The 14,817-nt window shown below is 38.3% G+C and overlaps 1 protein-coding gene and 1 non-coding gene across 15 annotated transcripts in view; one reads left to right on the top strand and one right to left on the bottom strand.

Moving 5' to 3' along the window:
• CAST (calpastatin) overlaps window positions 1-14,817 on the top strand; it is a 113,921-nt gene that overhangs the window by 12,423 nt on the left and 86,681 nt on the right. For all 14 annotated transcript variants that reach the window (XM_045074400.1, XM_004769937.3, XM_004769938.3 and 11 more), the window contains exon 2: window positions 1,475-1,537. In XM_045074400.1, coding sequence (XP_044930335.1) covers window positions 1,475-1,537 — 63 coding nt within the window. The remainder of the gene's footprint in view (window positions 1-1,474; window positions 1,538-14,817) is intronic.
• On the bottom strand, window positions 2,983-3,104 carry LOC123390482. The gene has a single exon (XR_006605068.1). It is a non-coding gene; the product is annotated as a small nucleolar RNA SNORA28 (small nucleolar RNA).

The following is a 14,817-nucleotide window of genomic DNA, read 5'->3' as shown; positions in this document are numbered from 1 at the left end:
ACTCAATACTGATTGCCCTCCACTATGGCCTGGGACAAGGTGAAACGGGCCCTGTACTGGGCTTCATTCACCAAGCTCTTGAAGCCTGGGGGTTTTTCAGTGAGTGGATTCCATTCACTGATCAGTGTTACTTTTTGGGAAGAATTTTCCATATATGAAAGTGATTTCCTCCTAGTTTATCACACAGAGAGCTCTTAATGCAGGGTTTCATCCATGTGTCTGATATTTCTTGGATTCATGTTTTAATTAAAATACATGTTGATATGACTAATGAAAATATTACCTTATTCTGTTTAGCATGGAATAGTGACAGTCGGAAAACCTGAAATGCAAAGTGTCCCATTCACTAAGTCTGTGTCCTTATGAAAGATCAGTAAGTTCTTATTCTTAGTGTTTTCATCCCTAAAAATCTCATGAGCCTCTTTTTTTGTATCAAATAAGAATCTGTATTGTAGTAAATAATAAAGAATGATATAAATTATTATTAGTAGTATTACTGTTACTACCACTCTTCTTAATTCAAATAATTCCATTGACTTACATCCCCAGGTTATGACTTGCTTTGGGAAATGTTGTATAATTTTGTATTTTGGCTTTACTGAAGATGGTTGGGATTGAACCCAACTTTGGTGAACTTTTATTTCCTTATAGTTAGGTTATTTTTTCCCACTTTCTTGCATATTCCACAATGTGCAAGAAATGAAACAATTCTTTGTAACCCTTTTCAGGAACATATATATATTTTTTAATTTCTCAACAAAAGTCAATAAACTTTATGGCTTATTTTATCTTATCATCAAGACAAATGACTGTATTAGCTACTTGAAGATTTTATGTGCCACATAAAAATACTTGCTTTCATTCTCACTGTGCTGGTGAGAAAAATAATTCTGTTTCTGGGCATAACGAAATCAAAAAGCCATAATAAATAGAAGTTGTTGCGGGTATGGTCGTCCCCCTGCAGGGTTTGTCTTCCTGGGAGATAAGCAAGGAAGAACTCCGAGGAATTCCCAAAAATCACCAGAAGTGATGGCAGTTTTGGAAGCTGTGGTTCTCCCTTGAGTCCTTGCTGAACTGGGGCTTAAGTATGGCTTTAGGCTCCACATGGTCCGTAGACACCACAACTCCACGAGGAGCCACATGTCTCCCACACTGACAATTTGGGCTTTAAAATTGCATGAGGCATTTTGTAGGAGACGAGATGCCGTCTTGGAAGCACCATCAGATCTGTGTCTGGTTAATTACAGACTGACTCTCTACACTCCAAATGAATGTCTGTAGCTCCTCTTGATTTTTGAAAGCCACCCATGTCACTCTAGACTTATCACCATTTTCAGAAGGAAGATTAAAGGGGTCCTTGTTTTTACAGGCTATGTATTTAGCCCTTCAGGATTAAAGTCACTATTATATTACCTTGTAGTACCTCCTTCTTTTAAACATTATCTTTCTTTCTTTTCTTTTTATATTCCTATAGCATGTCAGTGAAAAAACCAGTGGCTCGCCTTCCAAGTCAGGAGAAAAGAAAGGACCAGATGAGGTAATTCCCGCAATACCGGGTTTTCCTTTTCTCTTGCTTTTAATTGTGAATTCTATCTTGAAATAGATAATGAGGTTGCAAAGAGCTCCTACTAGAATATTGGCAAATTAGTCTTAACTAAGATTTGATTCAAGAATATAAGTATAACTCATTAAAAATAAAAATAAAGTGTTCCTGGGGAAAGAACCTTTAGAAATGCTTTCTTTTTTCTTTTCTTTTTTTTTTTTTTTAAGATTTTATTCATTTATTTGACAGAGAGGGAGAAAGAAAGCGAGAGAGGGGACACAAGCAGGGGGGTGGGAGAGGGAGAAGCAGGCCTCCCGCTGAGCAGGGAGCCTGATGAGGGGGCTCGATCCCAGGACCCTAAGATCATGACCTGGGCTGAAGGTTGATCCTTAATGACTGAGCCACCCAGGTGCCCTTAGAAATAGTTTCTATTTAGGAATAGAAGCCAGTTATTCAAGGTGGCTTCCCTATAGGAATTGCTGAACCTTAAATATTTTGTTGGTGACATGACAGATTTACAGGGAGGAACCAAATGCTGTAATGGAAAAGGACATCTTTCTTCCCGGGGGTATAGTAGAAGAAGGACAGTGATTGCTTGTCCTTATTCAGGTTCATAAACAAATGGGAGAGAGAAAGACTGTTTATATTTGGATCAATTCTGTGGAAACAAGAGTAAAATGGAGCCTTTCCACTTGGGGGTGAGTTTTTGTTGACACTGAATTTCTTCCTCCTGATGATGCTCCTTTATGTGCCCTGTCAACACTGGCCGACATCTCCATGGACAGGTCCTGTGAATGTGCTGTCCTTCCAAAGGATACTGGAAAGCATACATTGACCATTATGTTTTTCTCTACATTATCAAAATGTTTTTAGAAATTTTGATCCTTGAGGTACCTGTGTGTGTGGTTCAATCAGTTAAGTTTCTGCCTTCGGCTTAGGTCATGATCCCAGGGTTCTGGAATGGAGCCCCACATCCGGCTTCCTGCTCAGTAGGAAGCCTGCTTCCCCCTCTGCCAGCCACTCCCCTTGCTTGTGCTCTGTCTCTGTCTCTCACTCTCTCTCTCTCTGACAAATACATGGACAAAATCTCTAAAAGAAAAGAAAAAAAAAGAAATTTTGCTCTTCTTTTCTGCAATTTTGTAATATTTAATATATTTTGATATATTCAATATATAAGGAGGCTGTTATAGCTAGAAGCTTCTATGGATCCTGCACTATGGTTCGCTGAACTTTCTACTGTCATTTTCATGACCAGGACCCATGAAAATATAATTTAGAGTCTTTCCTTTTTAGTTATCAACTTCTATTTTTTTTTAATTTTTTATTTTTTAAATTTCTTTTCAGTGTACCAAAATTCATTGTTTATGCACCACACCCAGTGCTCCATGCAATATGTACCCTCCATAATAACTTCTATTTTATTTATTTATTTATTTTACACTGTTTAAGTCTGTGTAACAGTTGGTCTCATGGAGAGAGCACTGGAATAGGTAAGACTTTTTTGCCTAGAGGGCTTAGATTGCATGAGACAGCTTCGATCATCTGCCACCAAGTTTTGCTTAAAATAGATTATTTCTTCACAAGCACATTGGTAATGAATTTTTTGTACCCATGGAAGGCAGATGTTTCTTTAAAATTAGAAAATAAGAGTAAACATTTATTAAGATTTTATCCTGTTTCTTGGTTAAATTATTAAAAAATATAGTCCCATATGAAAAAACACATTTTCCCCTTTATACTGGCACGAAAATCTGTTGAGTGTCATTCAGCTCCTTATCTACCCCACTTTTTTTTTTTTTTAAGATTATTTATTTATTGACTTGACAGACTGAGATCACAAGTAGGCAGAGAGGCAGACAGAGAGATGGGGGGAAGCAGGCTCTTTGCTGAGCAGAGAGCCCTATGCAGGGGGCTCGATCCCAGGACCCCGGGATCATGTCCGGAGCTGAAGGCAGAGGCTTTAACCCACTGAGCCACCCAGGCGCCCTCTACCCCACCTTTTAAATATATCCCCAGATAAGTTATCTATCAAATAATTTATGATTTCAAAACTCTAATATTTCTTTATTCTCCAGATCTCTAAATAATAATTTTGGATGTTATTCTCTATTAATATTAGTTGAGATTAAATTATTCACACAAAAAAAGGAAATCTTCTCTATTGTGGTCAAATAAATAGTCAGCTAGTTCATATATCACCAAGTATGTTATTATGCGAAAGCTTAAATATTATATCTTGAATGTACAGGCATTGTTGGTTTAGGCAACAACTGCTAGCCCAGTGTTAGGTTGTTTTTGCTTTTTTTTTTTCCTAACGAGGCTAAAAAGTACCTTATTTCCATATTTATAAGGGGCTTGAGGAAACTAATAAGGACCTCTGTTATAAATGCAGCCAAGAGGCAGCCTGCACTTTAAGTTTGAAACCAAAGGCTGAACTTTCACCTCAAAGAAAGGAAGAAGGAATTTTTCTTTTCTTTATCAGCCATTCAAGGAATTCTGGTATTGTTTCACAATGCTTCTGAGAAACTCAGATTTATAACTCTTGTACTTGGTGCCAAGCCAGGACAGATTGGTCTGTTTTCCTCTGTCCCAGCCAGCAGAAGTGAAGAGGGGACAGAGGATTTTCCCCACTCCTGCGGCATAAATCACTGCAGAGATTCAATACAGTTTGAGACTGAAGATTGTTCGTCCTCTCCCCAGATTCTGTCCGTGTTCATCGGATAGGGTAGACAGACCTGCAGGTGGGATGACTTGGTAGTCAAGGCATATTTCTAGTTCAGTCTGTCTCCAGGGAATCTCTTATTCTTTTTTTTTTTTTTAAGATTTTATTTATTTATTTGACAGACAGAGATCACAAGTAGGCAGAGAGGCAGGCAGAGAGGGAGGGGGAAGCAGGCTCCCCGCTGAGCAGAGCCCCATGCAGGGCTCTATCCAGGACCCTGAGATCATGACCTGAGCCCAAGGCAGAGGCTTTAATCCACTGAGCCACCCAGGTGCCCCGGAATCTCTCATTCTTTATGTCACATACAAATTAGTCCTTGGTGAGATACTGTGGTCCTGCAGAGAATTGGAGGAAACCATCTTGCCTCAGACGTTATAACTGTGCACAGTTATAAAATCATGTGTAATTTGGGTTTGTTATCTGCCCCACCTATCAGCCACAATTGGTTACCATCCTCTTTCCTTCTCAAAATTACCGAGAGATTTCCTGAAACTAACCCCTTCTCCCAAATATTTCATTACCTACTGCTCTCTTGAACAAGAAATGAGATCCAGAAGCTTCATTTGGGTTTTGGCAATCCATTTGCAGACTAATATATACTTCCAAAGTTTAACTAGCATTTAAATAGCATAGTATGCAAACATGTGGGTTCCGCTTCCACAAACAAACCCAGGCCCTTGAAGCAAAGTCAGTTTGAAAATGGGCTTTCTAGGGTGCTCAGCATCGGGCATCGGGCTCTCTGCTCAGCAGGGAGCCTGCTTCCTCCTCTCCTCTCTCTGCCTGCCTCTCTGCCTAATTGTGATCTCTCTCTGTCAAATAAAAAAAAAAAAAAAGAAATTAAAAAAAAAAAAGAAAATGGGCTTTCTAGGCTCTGGGCTACTTCTTGGTATTTTTTTCCTTTCTCTCTTTATTATTCTGCTGCATTTTATTTGGAAGCTCAAGAGAAAAGATACATAGGAGGACTTCAGGAAGATGTAATCCGGAGAAAAAATGATTAGGGTAAGGTAAGAACCACTATTATATTGTAATATGTAAACACACTTGGGTGAAGATGAGAGCTTTCTCTCCAGAAATTATAAATAGTTCTTACTTGTTTGGTGTTTGACTTCTATGCACTAATGATCCTAAGATGATCCTAAGAAGTTGGCAGCAACTTTAACGGAATCTTACAACCAAAGTAACCATTTGTCATACAATTGCTTGAGGAATGACTAGAGTTAAGTGTCTAGGGGAATGAATTCACTTATTTGTTTGTACCAATCATTGTGAATTGGCTTTGTCCTCCGATGTACAGGAATTATAAAATGAAAAGTTGCATTGACTAACAAGCCAAAGATACAATGACTAGAGCAAGAAAAAGAAAAATGGAAACATTTAACACCAGCTCCTTTAAAGACACCCGAGCAGAGAAGCCTTTCCAAACCTGCAGTCATATCTACTTAAAGTATTTGACTAACACATCTGGCCTCGCTGGGGGACTGTGAGCATTTTAGAAACATATTTCAGTGAAAGCCTGAGGAATGGAATTTAAAGTGTAAAATGGGCACAATCTTACAGAGCCAATTATAAGAACTCAAACTGAATAACATATGATTTTAGGGGCACAGAAAAGGAGCTATAAATACAAGACAATAGAAATTGCACCTTAGAGGAAAAGATAAGGGGCAGATTTTCTTCACCATCAATAACAGCATTGGTGGCATTCTTTTCTTCAGTATTTACCTTTCCTTCTTCTAAAATGCATGAAGTATTGAATGACTCCAACATTTTTTATACCTTTTCTCTTTATAGATTTTGTCTTTTTTATTGTTTTTTTTTTAGATTTATTTATTTATTTGAGAGAGGGAGAGAGAGAACATGAGCAGGGTGGGAAGGGCAGAGGGAAGGAATCTCCAAGCAGAATCCCCTCTGAGTGCAGAGCCCAACTCAGAGCTTGATCCCAGGACCCATGAATCATGACCTGAGCAGAGAGCAAGAGTCAGAGGCTTAACAGACTGAGCTATGCAGCTGCTCCCCAATCAGTCTTTTTTTTTTTTTATCACCAAAGCAATATGTACTTATGAAAAACAGTATTACCTGTTTTTCTGCCACTTAGTTGTAACTATTGCTATGAAATTTTTTGTGTATTCTTAAATTAATATGATAATATCATATGTTCATAATATATATACTGATTTTCTCAACTTTTTTTTTTTTTTTTTGAGAGAGAGAGAGAGAGAACGAGCAATGGGGAGGGACAGAGGGATAGGGAGAGAGAGAATCTTAAGCAGGCTCCATGCCCGGAGTGGAGCCCAACGTGGGACTCCATCTCATGACCCTGAGATCATGACCTGAGCCAAAATCAAGTGTCTGCTGCTTAACTGACTGAGCCACCCAGGAGCCCCTGATTTTAGCAACTCTTTATACAGCTAAAACACAATCACTGAAGAAAATTGAGAAAATACTGAAGACTTAAAAAATACCATCATCTGGAATTCTAGCATTTATAGAGATGGCCGCTACTTCTGTCTGGGTGTATTTCCCTACATTTTTTTTCTGTGTATATATTATCTTAAAGCTGAGATAACAAAGAATTGTCATTAGGAGGGTCTAGAAAAAAATAATGTGCTTTGTGAAAGATCAGTCTTTCCAGTTAAAAAAAGTTATCGTTGTGGGTGGCTTAAGAAAATCTTTATTCAGGCATCTTGGCATTTAGTGTGGCATTTAATCTGGTTTTTATTTTGTTGCCGTGTATTTGAGGGAGAAACACATACTTCAAAAAGTCTTCTGGGACAGTGTTCCCACAAGCAAGTGGTGTAGCTGTTTGTAGAAAATTCTGGAAGAGTAGTACAGCATACATCTTTTAAGGGATTATGGGTCAGGACAACAGAGGCCATAGTAGTTGTGGGTAGTTGACTGTGGCTGTGTAAGCTCATGTCCCAGTGCTCAGGAAGAGACAAAGCCAGAGATATGCCCCAAAGGCAGTCCCTCTGGGCTCTCCTGGACACCCATACCAGGAGCCAGCCCAGAATCCAACCGCCTACCTGATGTGGCAGGTCAAACTAAGGGAGGCACCGGAGATTCTTTTGGACTGCAGTTTCCTCATTTTCTACCCCCTCCCTTTTTTTTTTTAGTTCTAAATTTTGATTTATTTCTTCATTGACTAGAATATTTTTTTTTAAGATTTTATTTATTTATTTGACAGAGAGAGATCACAAGTAGGCAGAGAGGCAGGCAGAGAGAAAGGAGGAAGCAGGCTCCCTGCTGAGCAGAGAGCCGGATGTGGGGCTTGATCCCAGGACTCTGAGATCACGACCTGAGCTGAAGGCAGAGGCTTAACCCACTGAGCCACCCAGGCACCCCTAGAATATTTTTTAACAGAATTTTTTCAGGGAGGGAGCATGAATGGTGTTTTCTGAGTCTGTGTGGATCTAAGCATGCTTTGGTGCTGACCTCACACATGAAATAAATACAAAATTGCACAACATCCTTGACTAGCAGTTCTGGTCCCTCAAAATTCCATATCTGTTGCTTTCTGATTTTTCTGGCTTTAGAGTTGTAAATAAAATGTCTAGGGCAGCCTAGTTTTATTTTTATAAACCCTGTTTTTCTGGTCTTGGCGCATATGCAATTTTGTTGCTGTTCTTACAATTTAAAAAATTGGCAGGATGTGCCTATGCATCTGTTTCTCTCTATTAATTTCTTCCTGAAATGTTTTATTTAATTTTTGTTCCTATTTTGGTTTAGCTTGCATGGCCATAAAAGTCCACCCTTTATTGATTTCTAGCCATGGGATGGGACAGAATTCAAATTCTTTTGTTGATTATATATTGCAGAGTCTCTCCCATTTAAAAAAGGAAGTTTGGTAGTTCACTAAGCTCAGTAGCTGTTCTGTTTAAAAAAAAAAAAAGGCACAAAACTGCATGTAAAACTCAGAAACATATGTCAAAAGCTAGAAAGCAGAGACCTTACACATCATCATTCAATGAATTGTTTCATCAGAAGTGAAAGCTAGAGCTTTAGTAAAGATGATGAAAATAGTGTGCTTTTAAATTAAACGTCTGTGATATAAAAATTGTTATATCATTGGATAGGAAATGGCTAATAAAAACAATAAGTACTTTGCCTTTATCAGTGAGCATATAAATATATCAACATTATATCATATAGTCATAATTTCCCCTTCATTATTGTACTTTGAATTTATGAGCCTAATTAACTAAAACCTTAGATCCCACCAGAACTGTCTCTGAAAAGCTGTCCATGGAATTGGGATCAAATGTTAACAAATTAGCAAAGGAACTGAATGGAAGTTAAATTTACTGGCCTCAGAGTAAATCATAAGTCCTGGAAACCTGATGGACAGATTATTTAATATTATTCCTGAAATATACTATGTTTTAAAATATGGATTTGTTTTCATTCCTCTCTTTAGATTTTATTAGCTTCTCAAAGATAATGGCATGACTGGTTAAAAAGGGACAATAACCTGAAATCATACTCATAGCAAAATAGCTGTTTCATCTGAGGACTGATAAATGTGTGATTCTTATCATAAAGTCAACAACATTTTATCATACAACAGTGGGCATAATAGCTCATTATAGTCTTTTAAAAATGGTTCCTTGGGGCACCTAGGTGGCTCAGTTGCTGAGCATTTGCCTTCGGCTTGGGTCATGATTCTAGAGTCCTGGGATTGAGCCCCACATCGGGCTCCCTGCTCTGCGGGAGGCCTGCTTCTCCCTCTCCCACTTCCTCTGCTTGTGTTCCCTCTCTCGCTGTGTCTCTCTGTCAAATAAATAAATAAAATCTTTAAAAAAAATAAAATAAAATAAAAGCAGTTCCTTAGTGAAAGCAAAACTTAATGGAAAGGCGACATCACCAAGTCTTGTATGTTTCAATCGACATTATTACAGAATGCCTAGCAAATGCATAGAGCACTGTGTTAGTAGAGAAAATTATTAAAAACTCCCTATTCCTAATTTCTCAGGATGTTACATGAAATAACACAGTGGTTCTCAGGTATTAACGTACCTAACAATCGCTTAGAGACAGTATGAAAAATTTGGACACCTGGGCCCCATCCTCAGAGATGTTGATTTAACAGGTTTAAGGTAGGGTCAATGAATCAGGGTTTTTGTTGTCTTTTTTTGCTTCTTGTTTTGTTTTGTTTTTACCAGTTACCCCAGATGGCTCTTATGTCAATGGTCTTCTGAGCGCATTTTGAGTAATTCTGAGATAATTCTTATGGAGTGCTTAACACCGTGCCCAGTACATATGAGCATTTCTTTCCTGGTTTTTGTTCTCTTTTTCTTTGCTTTCTTTTTAAGAGGATCTCCCCACCCTGCCCCTTGGCCCAAGTCTGCTCTGCCATGTTCTGGGGATGGCGTGACTCCGAAGCACGTTAAGAGTGCTGTAGTTTCAAAGAGTCATTGATCCTGTGGGCGCATCTGGTTGGAGAGGCAGGTACTAACCCTTTTTTTTCTTCTTTTCCTAGGACCTTGTCCCTACAGCTCTTCCTTCTTTCACTCTTTGCTTAATAACTCCTCTTCAGACTACATATTAGTTCAGTCTTCCTCATTATAAATGGTTTTAAAATATGTCCTTTAAAATTGCTCAAGCTCCCATTCTATCTACCTATCTTACCCTCACTGCCAACATTCTTGGTTGAAATTACTAAAGAAAAGAGCATAGAGAGAGCAAAGAGAGAAAGCAAAAGCAAATGTTGATAAATCCCTATATGGGGGAGGTGGGAAGGAGAAATCAGTGAACAAGTCAAAGGAGAGGCCGCTGAAAGGTAGACCTGTATGTTTCAGTGTTGTCAATGGGAAGACTGGAAGAAAGGTCCAGGCTGATAATTGCCAAGTTATGGGACGGGCTCTTGATTGTGGATTGGGATTTCTTTTGTCCCCTTTGGAGCTGTTACTGTTAGGATTATGAGGGTGCTGAGCAAGTGGCGATTCTGCACTGATGACTTTTGAATGTACATCATTTTATGTAATGAACATCTGATAAGGGGGGGGTTGGACTGAGTGTTTATTTATACAAAAAGAGTTAAGTGTGGCAAAGATGCATCCCATGGTACAGATTTCTTGGATTGTTTGTCAATTGTATGGATAAACGGATTCATTTGTTAGTGGAATAATAACAGATATGAAAGACATTATTTGGAAGGAACTCAGGAGTGAATTCTAAAGATATGTTTATCTTAATCATTAGGACTGCAGTCTTCTGCTTGGTTATTCCCATCAGGGTTCCCATCCCGTTGCTCGCTCTTTTGTGAATCAAGCCTCTGATTCCTGAGTGGTCTAACTGGAGCTAAAGGAGCAGAATTTTTTGGACTTCAGTACGTTCCAGAAGTATATCACTCTGGAATCTGAAATCTGCAAATATGGTTTTGAAGAAACACATTTATCTTACAGGAAACTGAAGGCTAAAATGCTTTCATATTCACCTTCCAATTTTGGTTTCACTCAGTACTTGGGATAAAAATTGCTTCACTGAATATAATTTTGTTACTTACTTTTTTGTGTGCTTTCTTAAAACACTGAATAGACTCGGTAAAATCTGAAACCGGACATCTAGTTCATTGAATAATGAAAGCTGAATAGGAAGCTGAATGACTAATAAATGTTAAAATGATTCATTTAAAAGATAATGAAGGTTCCTACTACCAGCCATAAGGACAGGAGCTCGCTGGGATACTTCTTAGGTGTGATTACTGCCCAAATGCTATAGACATAAAGTTCAGGGGACACCCAGTGGTTAAGAAGAGGAACTTCTCATTATGGTACATTGTTGACTTTGACTTTGTAAATTAGTATGTATTAGGGGTGTGTGTGTGTGTGTGTGTTTTAAGAGGTTGATTTTGGGGCCGCCTGGGTGCCTCAGGGGGTTAAGCCTCTGCCTTCTGCTCAGGTCATGGTCTCAGAATCCTGGGATAAAGCCCTGCATCAGGCTCTCTGCTCAGTGGGGAGCCTGCCCCCCCTCCCACCTGCCTGCCTCTCTGACTACTTGTGATTTCTGTCTGTCAAATAAATAAATAACACCTTTAAAAAAAAAAAGAGGTTGATTTTGACTTTTATACATTTTCTTTAAATGTTTGAAAACTTCTACATTGTAAGATTGGAAATACATAACTAAGCTTTTTCCTTTAATAAAAACATAAATGGTATTTTAAAATGTAAAATAACCGAGAGACTTAAATAAGAAAAACAAACCTTTTTGACACTGAAATTCCAAGTCCAGAATTTGTTTCAAGTACATAATTGGAGGTGTGCTTGGTGGCACAAGGATCTTTATCACTGTGTTTGTAATAATCACAAGCTAGGAGAGAAACACATGTAGAGCAGTAATAAATTGAAGTTATGATGCAGATAGAGTAACCAAGGCATCTTTAACACCATGCTTCAAAGAACTTTTGATGCCCGAGAAAAGTGTTTATGTTAGGTTTAATGTCTTTTTTTCATCAGAAGGAAAAGAATAGAAAACAGCCTTAGGTAATAGAAGAATAATGGAAGAGGCCTTAGACCTTAAAGAGAGGAGTATTTTACATGTGAGCCTTTTTTCTTTGGACCCTCTCAGAGATACTTCCAGAACAAGGCTGCTGCTGTGTGTGTACGTGTGTGTGTGTGTGTGTGTGTTAAATAGAAGTGAATCTCTTAGATATGAACAGAGTAAGGATTTAAGTAAGACTGCTTAGAGGGCAAGGATTCTTTTTTTTTTTTTTTAAGATTTTATTTATTTATTAGAGAGAGAGAGAGCATGAGAGGGGAGATGGTAAGAGGGAAAAGCAGACTCCCCATGGAGCTGGGAGCCTGGTGTGGGACTTGATCCGACGACTCCAGGATCATGACCTGAGCCAAAGGTGGTCACTTAACCAACTGAGCCATCCATGGACCCAGAGGGCAAGGATTCTTAACTACTTTTAGTTCATAGTCCCTTGGGAATCTGATGAAAACTGATCTTTTTCCTTTGAGAAGTACACACATGTGTGTATATAAAAAAACACCCTTAATATGTGGCATACAGTTTAAAGACATTTAGATATACACGCTATCGTCACCCCTGCAGGGGCAATCTTCATGAGCAGGTATTTTTAGGAGGTACCATCTGATAATAATTTCCCATTTGGCTTGTTATTGATGCCTGTAATTCCCTTGTTAGCAGCTTACATAACTTTGAGTTAAACGTTGCCTTTCCCTGGCTTTGCTTTTAAATTATGGGTATTCCTAGGAGAGAGAAAGTATTAATTATTAACATCTTAGTGAGAAGTAGTTTGACAAAAGAAGAGAATTATGTAGCACAATTTTTCTGTTGATTGGTTATGGTAGTTGAGAACTAGAGAGCGTTTGATAATAATAGCTAACACAAATATAGCCATTACACACACACACACACACACACCCCTCTTACAATAATCCCATTCTCCTGATGAGGAAGTTGAGGCAAAACTTGATTAAATAAATTATTTAATACCAAGGTCGCACAGGTATTTGGTAGTGAAGTTCAGAATTGATTCAGTTTAAAGAGTCTGTGCTTTTAACTAGTATCTGATAGTATTCATAAAATTACTCATTTTAAGAATTCGATGTAAGACCAACACCAAAAAACTTTCTTACTACTGTTGTCAATTTTTGTAACTCTTCTTTCCATCTCTCTCCTTGGATTGTGCCTTCTTTCCACTCAAGAAGTTCGTAAAGTATTATTAAGTCATTCCACAGGAATAAAAGGCACAGCATAGGGAATAGAGTCCATGACACTGTAATGGCATTATGTGGTGACAGTTGGGATCTGCACTCGTGGTGAACCTAACATAAGGAACAGAGAAGTGGAATCACTATGTTGTACACCTGAAACAAATATAACAGTGTGTGTCAGGGGCACCTGGGTGGCTCAATGGGTTAAAGCCTCTGCCTTCAGCTTAGGTCATGATTCCAGGGTCCTGGGATCGAGTCTCGCATCGGGCTCTCTGCTCAGCAGGGAGCCTGCTTCCCCCTCTTTCTCTGCCTGCCTCTCTGCCTACTTGTGATCTCTGTCTGTCAAATAAATAATAAATAAAATCTTTAAAAAAGAAAAGAGTAAATTATTCCAGTTCCCAGGAATCTGAAATGTAAGAAAGGATAGGGACAGCCATTCCCTCTCTGGGGGGGTTATGAAGTGCAACAGGGAGGGAAACTGAGTCACAGCAGACTCAGAGTCAGAAGGATAGCATTTGGCTGCTTGTCAGGGCAGCCCCCTCGGGACTAGAAAGACTTGAGTTGACTGGGAGATGATGAATGGGTATTGACTCATGAGAATATAGCCAAACACAGTGAGTGCAACTACTATAGTGAGTGTTATTAAGACCGCTGTGCACAGGCATTTCATTCAGTCAGTGGAATTCTATGCAAGGAGTTAATGCCAAGATTTATTCTTTAAGACTTTTTTATCAGTGTTTCCCAGGGGCTAACATATCCTGTTTATCGCATTGCATTTGTGGTAGCATACATTTACATTTCTTTTGTTAATAAAGGCAACCTGTTCTTATTTGTACACTATTTACAACCATGGTATAAAGGAACATTTGTAGATAAAAGTCAAGCTTTATAATTGCTAGTGTTGGGGAATCTGCCTACCCTTTTGAAAGGCAGTCATTTCCCAGATACTGTTTTCCAATTTAGCATGTGTTTTCATGTGGAAACACAATATTTCTTGTCATTTTATAGGGTAACTATTAAGTAATAGAACTGATTTGTTAGCAAATATGTCAAAACAGATATTTTAATGAGAGTTTTTATCCAGAGAACTAGTACATTTCATCAAGTCTGAGAAACCACTGATCTAAAAATGCCCTAATTAGAAAATGCTAAAAAAAGGAAATAAAACCATCACTTAACCTCTGACCCCATCTTTCTTATACTGATATTTTTATTGAAGTGTAATTGGAATACAGTGTTTTACTAGTTTCAGGTGACAGACAATGATTCAACAATTCTGTGTATTATTCAGTTCTCATCATGATAAGTGTACCCTTCATTTCCTGTCCCCTCACCCCCTCTCCAGTGATTTTAAGAAGTATCCATTTGCAAGAGGTATGAAAAAGGAAAGAAATTGGTGGCCTCATTCAATAAGATGAAATCCAATGATAACCTGAAAATTTATATAGTTAAGATGTTTTCCATTGTCCAAACAGTGCTGAAACTAATTCCACTTTTATATTCAGGGCACAGAAGAATTTCATCTCTTCCTCAGTGCTTCCCCCCCCCCCCACTAAAATCAATCAGTATCATCCAGTTCAATAGCCTTCTCATAATTACCACATGTGAATCTGATGAACTTTTGGGAGTTTCAGAAACTGAAGTCTCCATTTAGAGGATAAATGTTTGTTTTGCATCTAAGGATAATCAGATAATGTGTTGCAGTTTCTGAAAACAGTTCAATGAACAGATATTCAAAAATATCTTGAGAAATGATTTGAGTATGTCAGCAGCCACATTGAACCTTTGAGGGTTTCATATTCTTTTAATGCAAAAGTTCTTGTGTATCTGTGGGCTCAAAAATTTGTCACATAAAATATTTGATCTGTTACTTA

This window comes from Mustela putorius, unplaced genomic scaffold (genome assembly GCF_011764305.1).
Source record: "Mustela putorius furo isolate JIRA1106 unplaced genomic scaffold, ASM1176430v1.1 tig00537350_pilon_pilon_pilon, whole genome shotgun sequence".
NCBI lineage: Eukaryota > Metazoa > Chordata > Mammalia > Carnivora > Mustelidae > Mustela > Mustela putorius.
The sequence above is the reverse complement of the archived record's forward strand: the minus strand, read 5'-3'. Positions and strand labels throughout refer to the sequence as shown.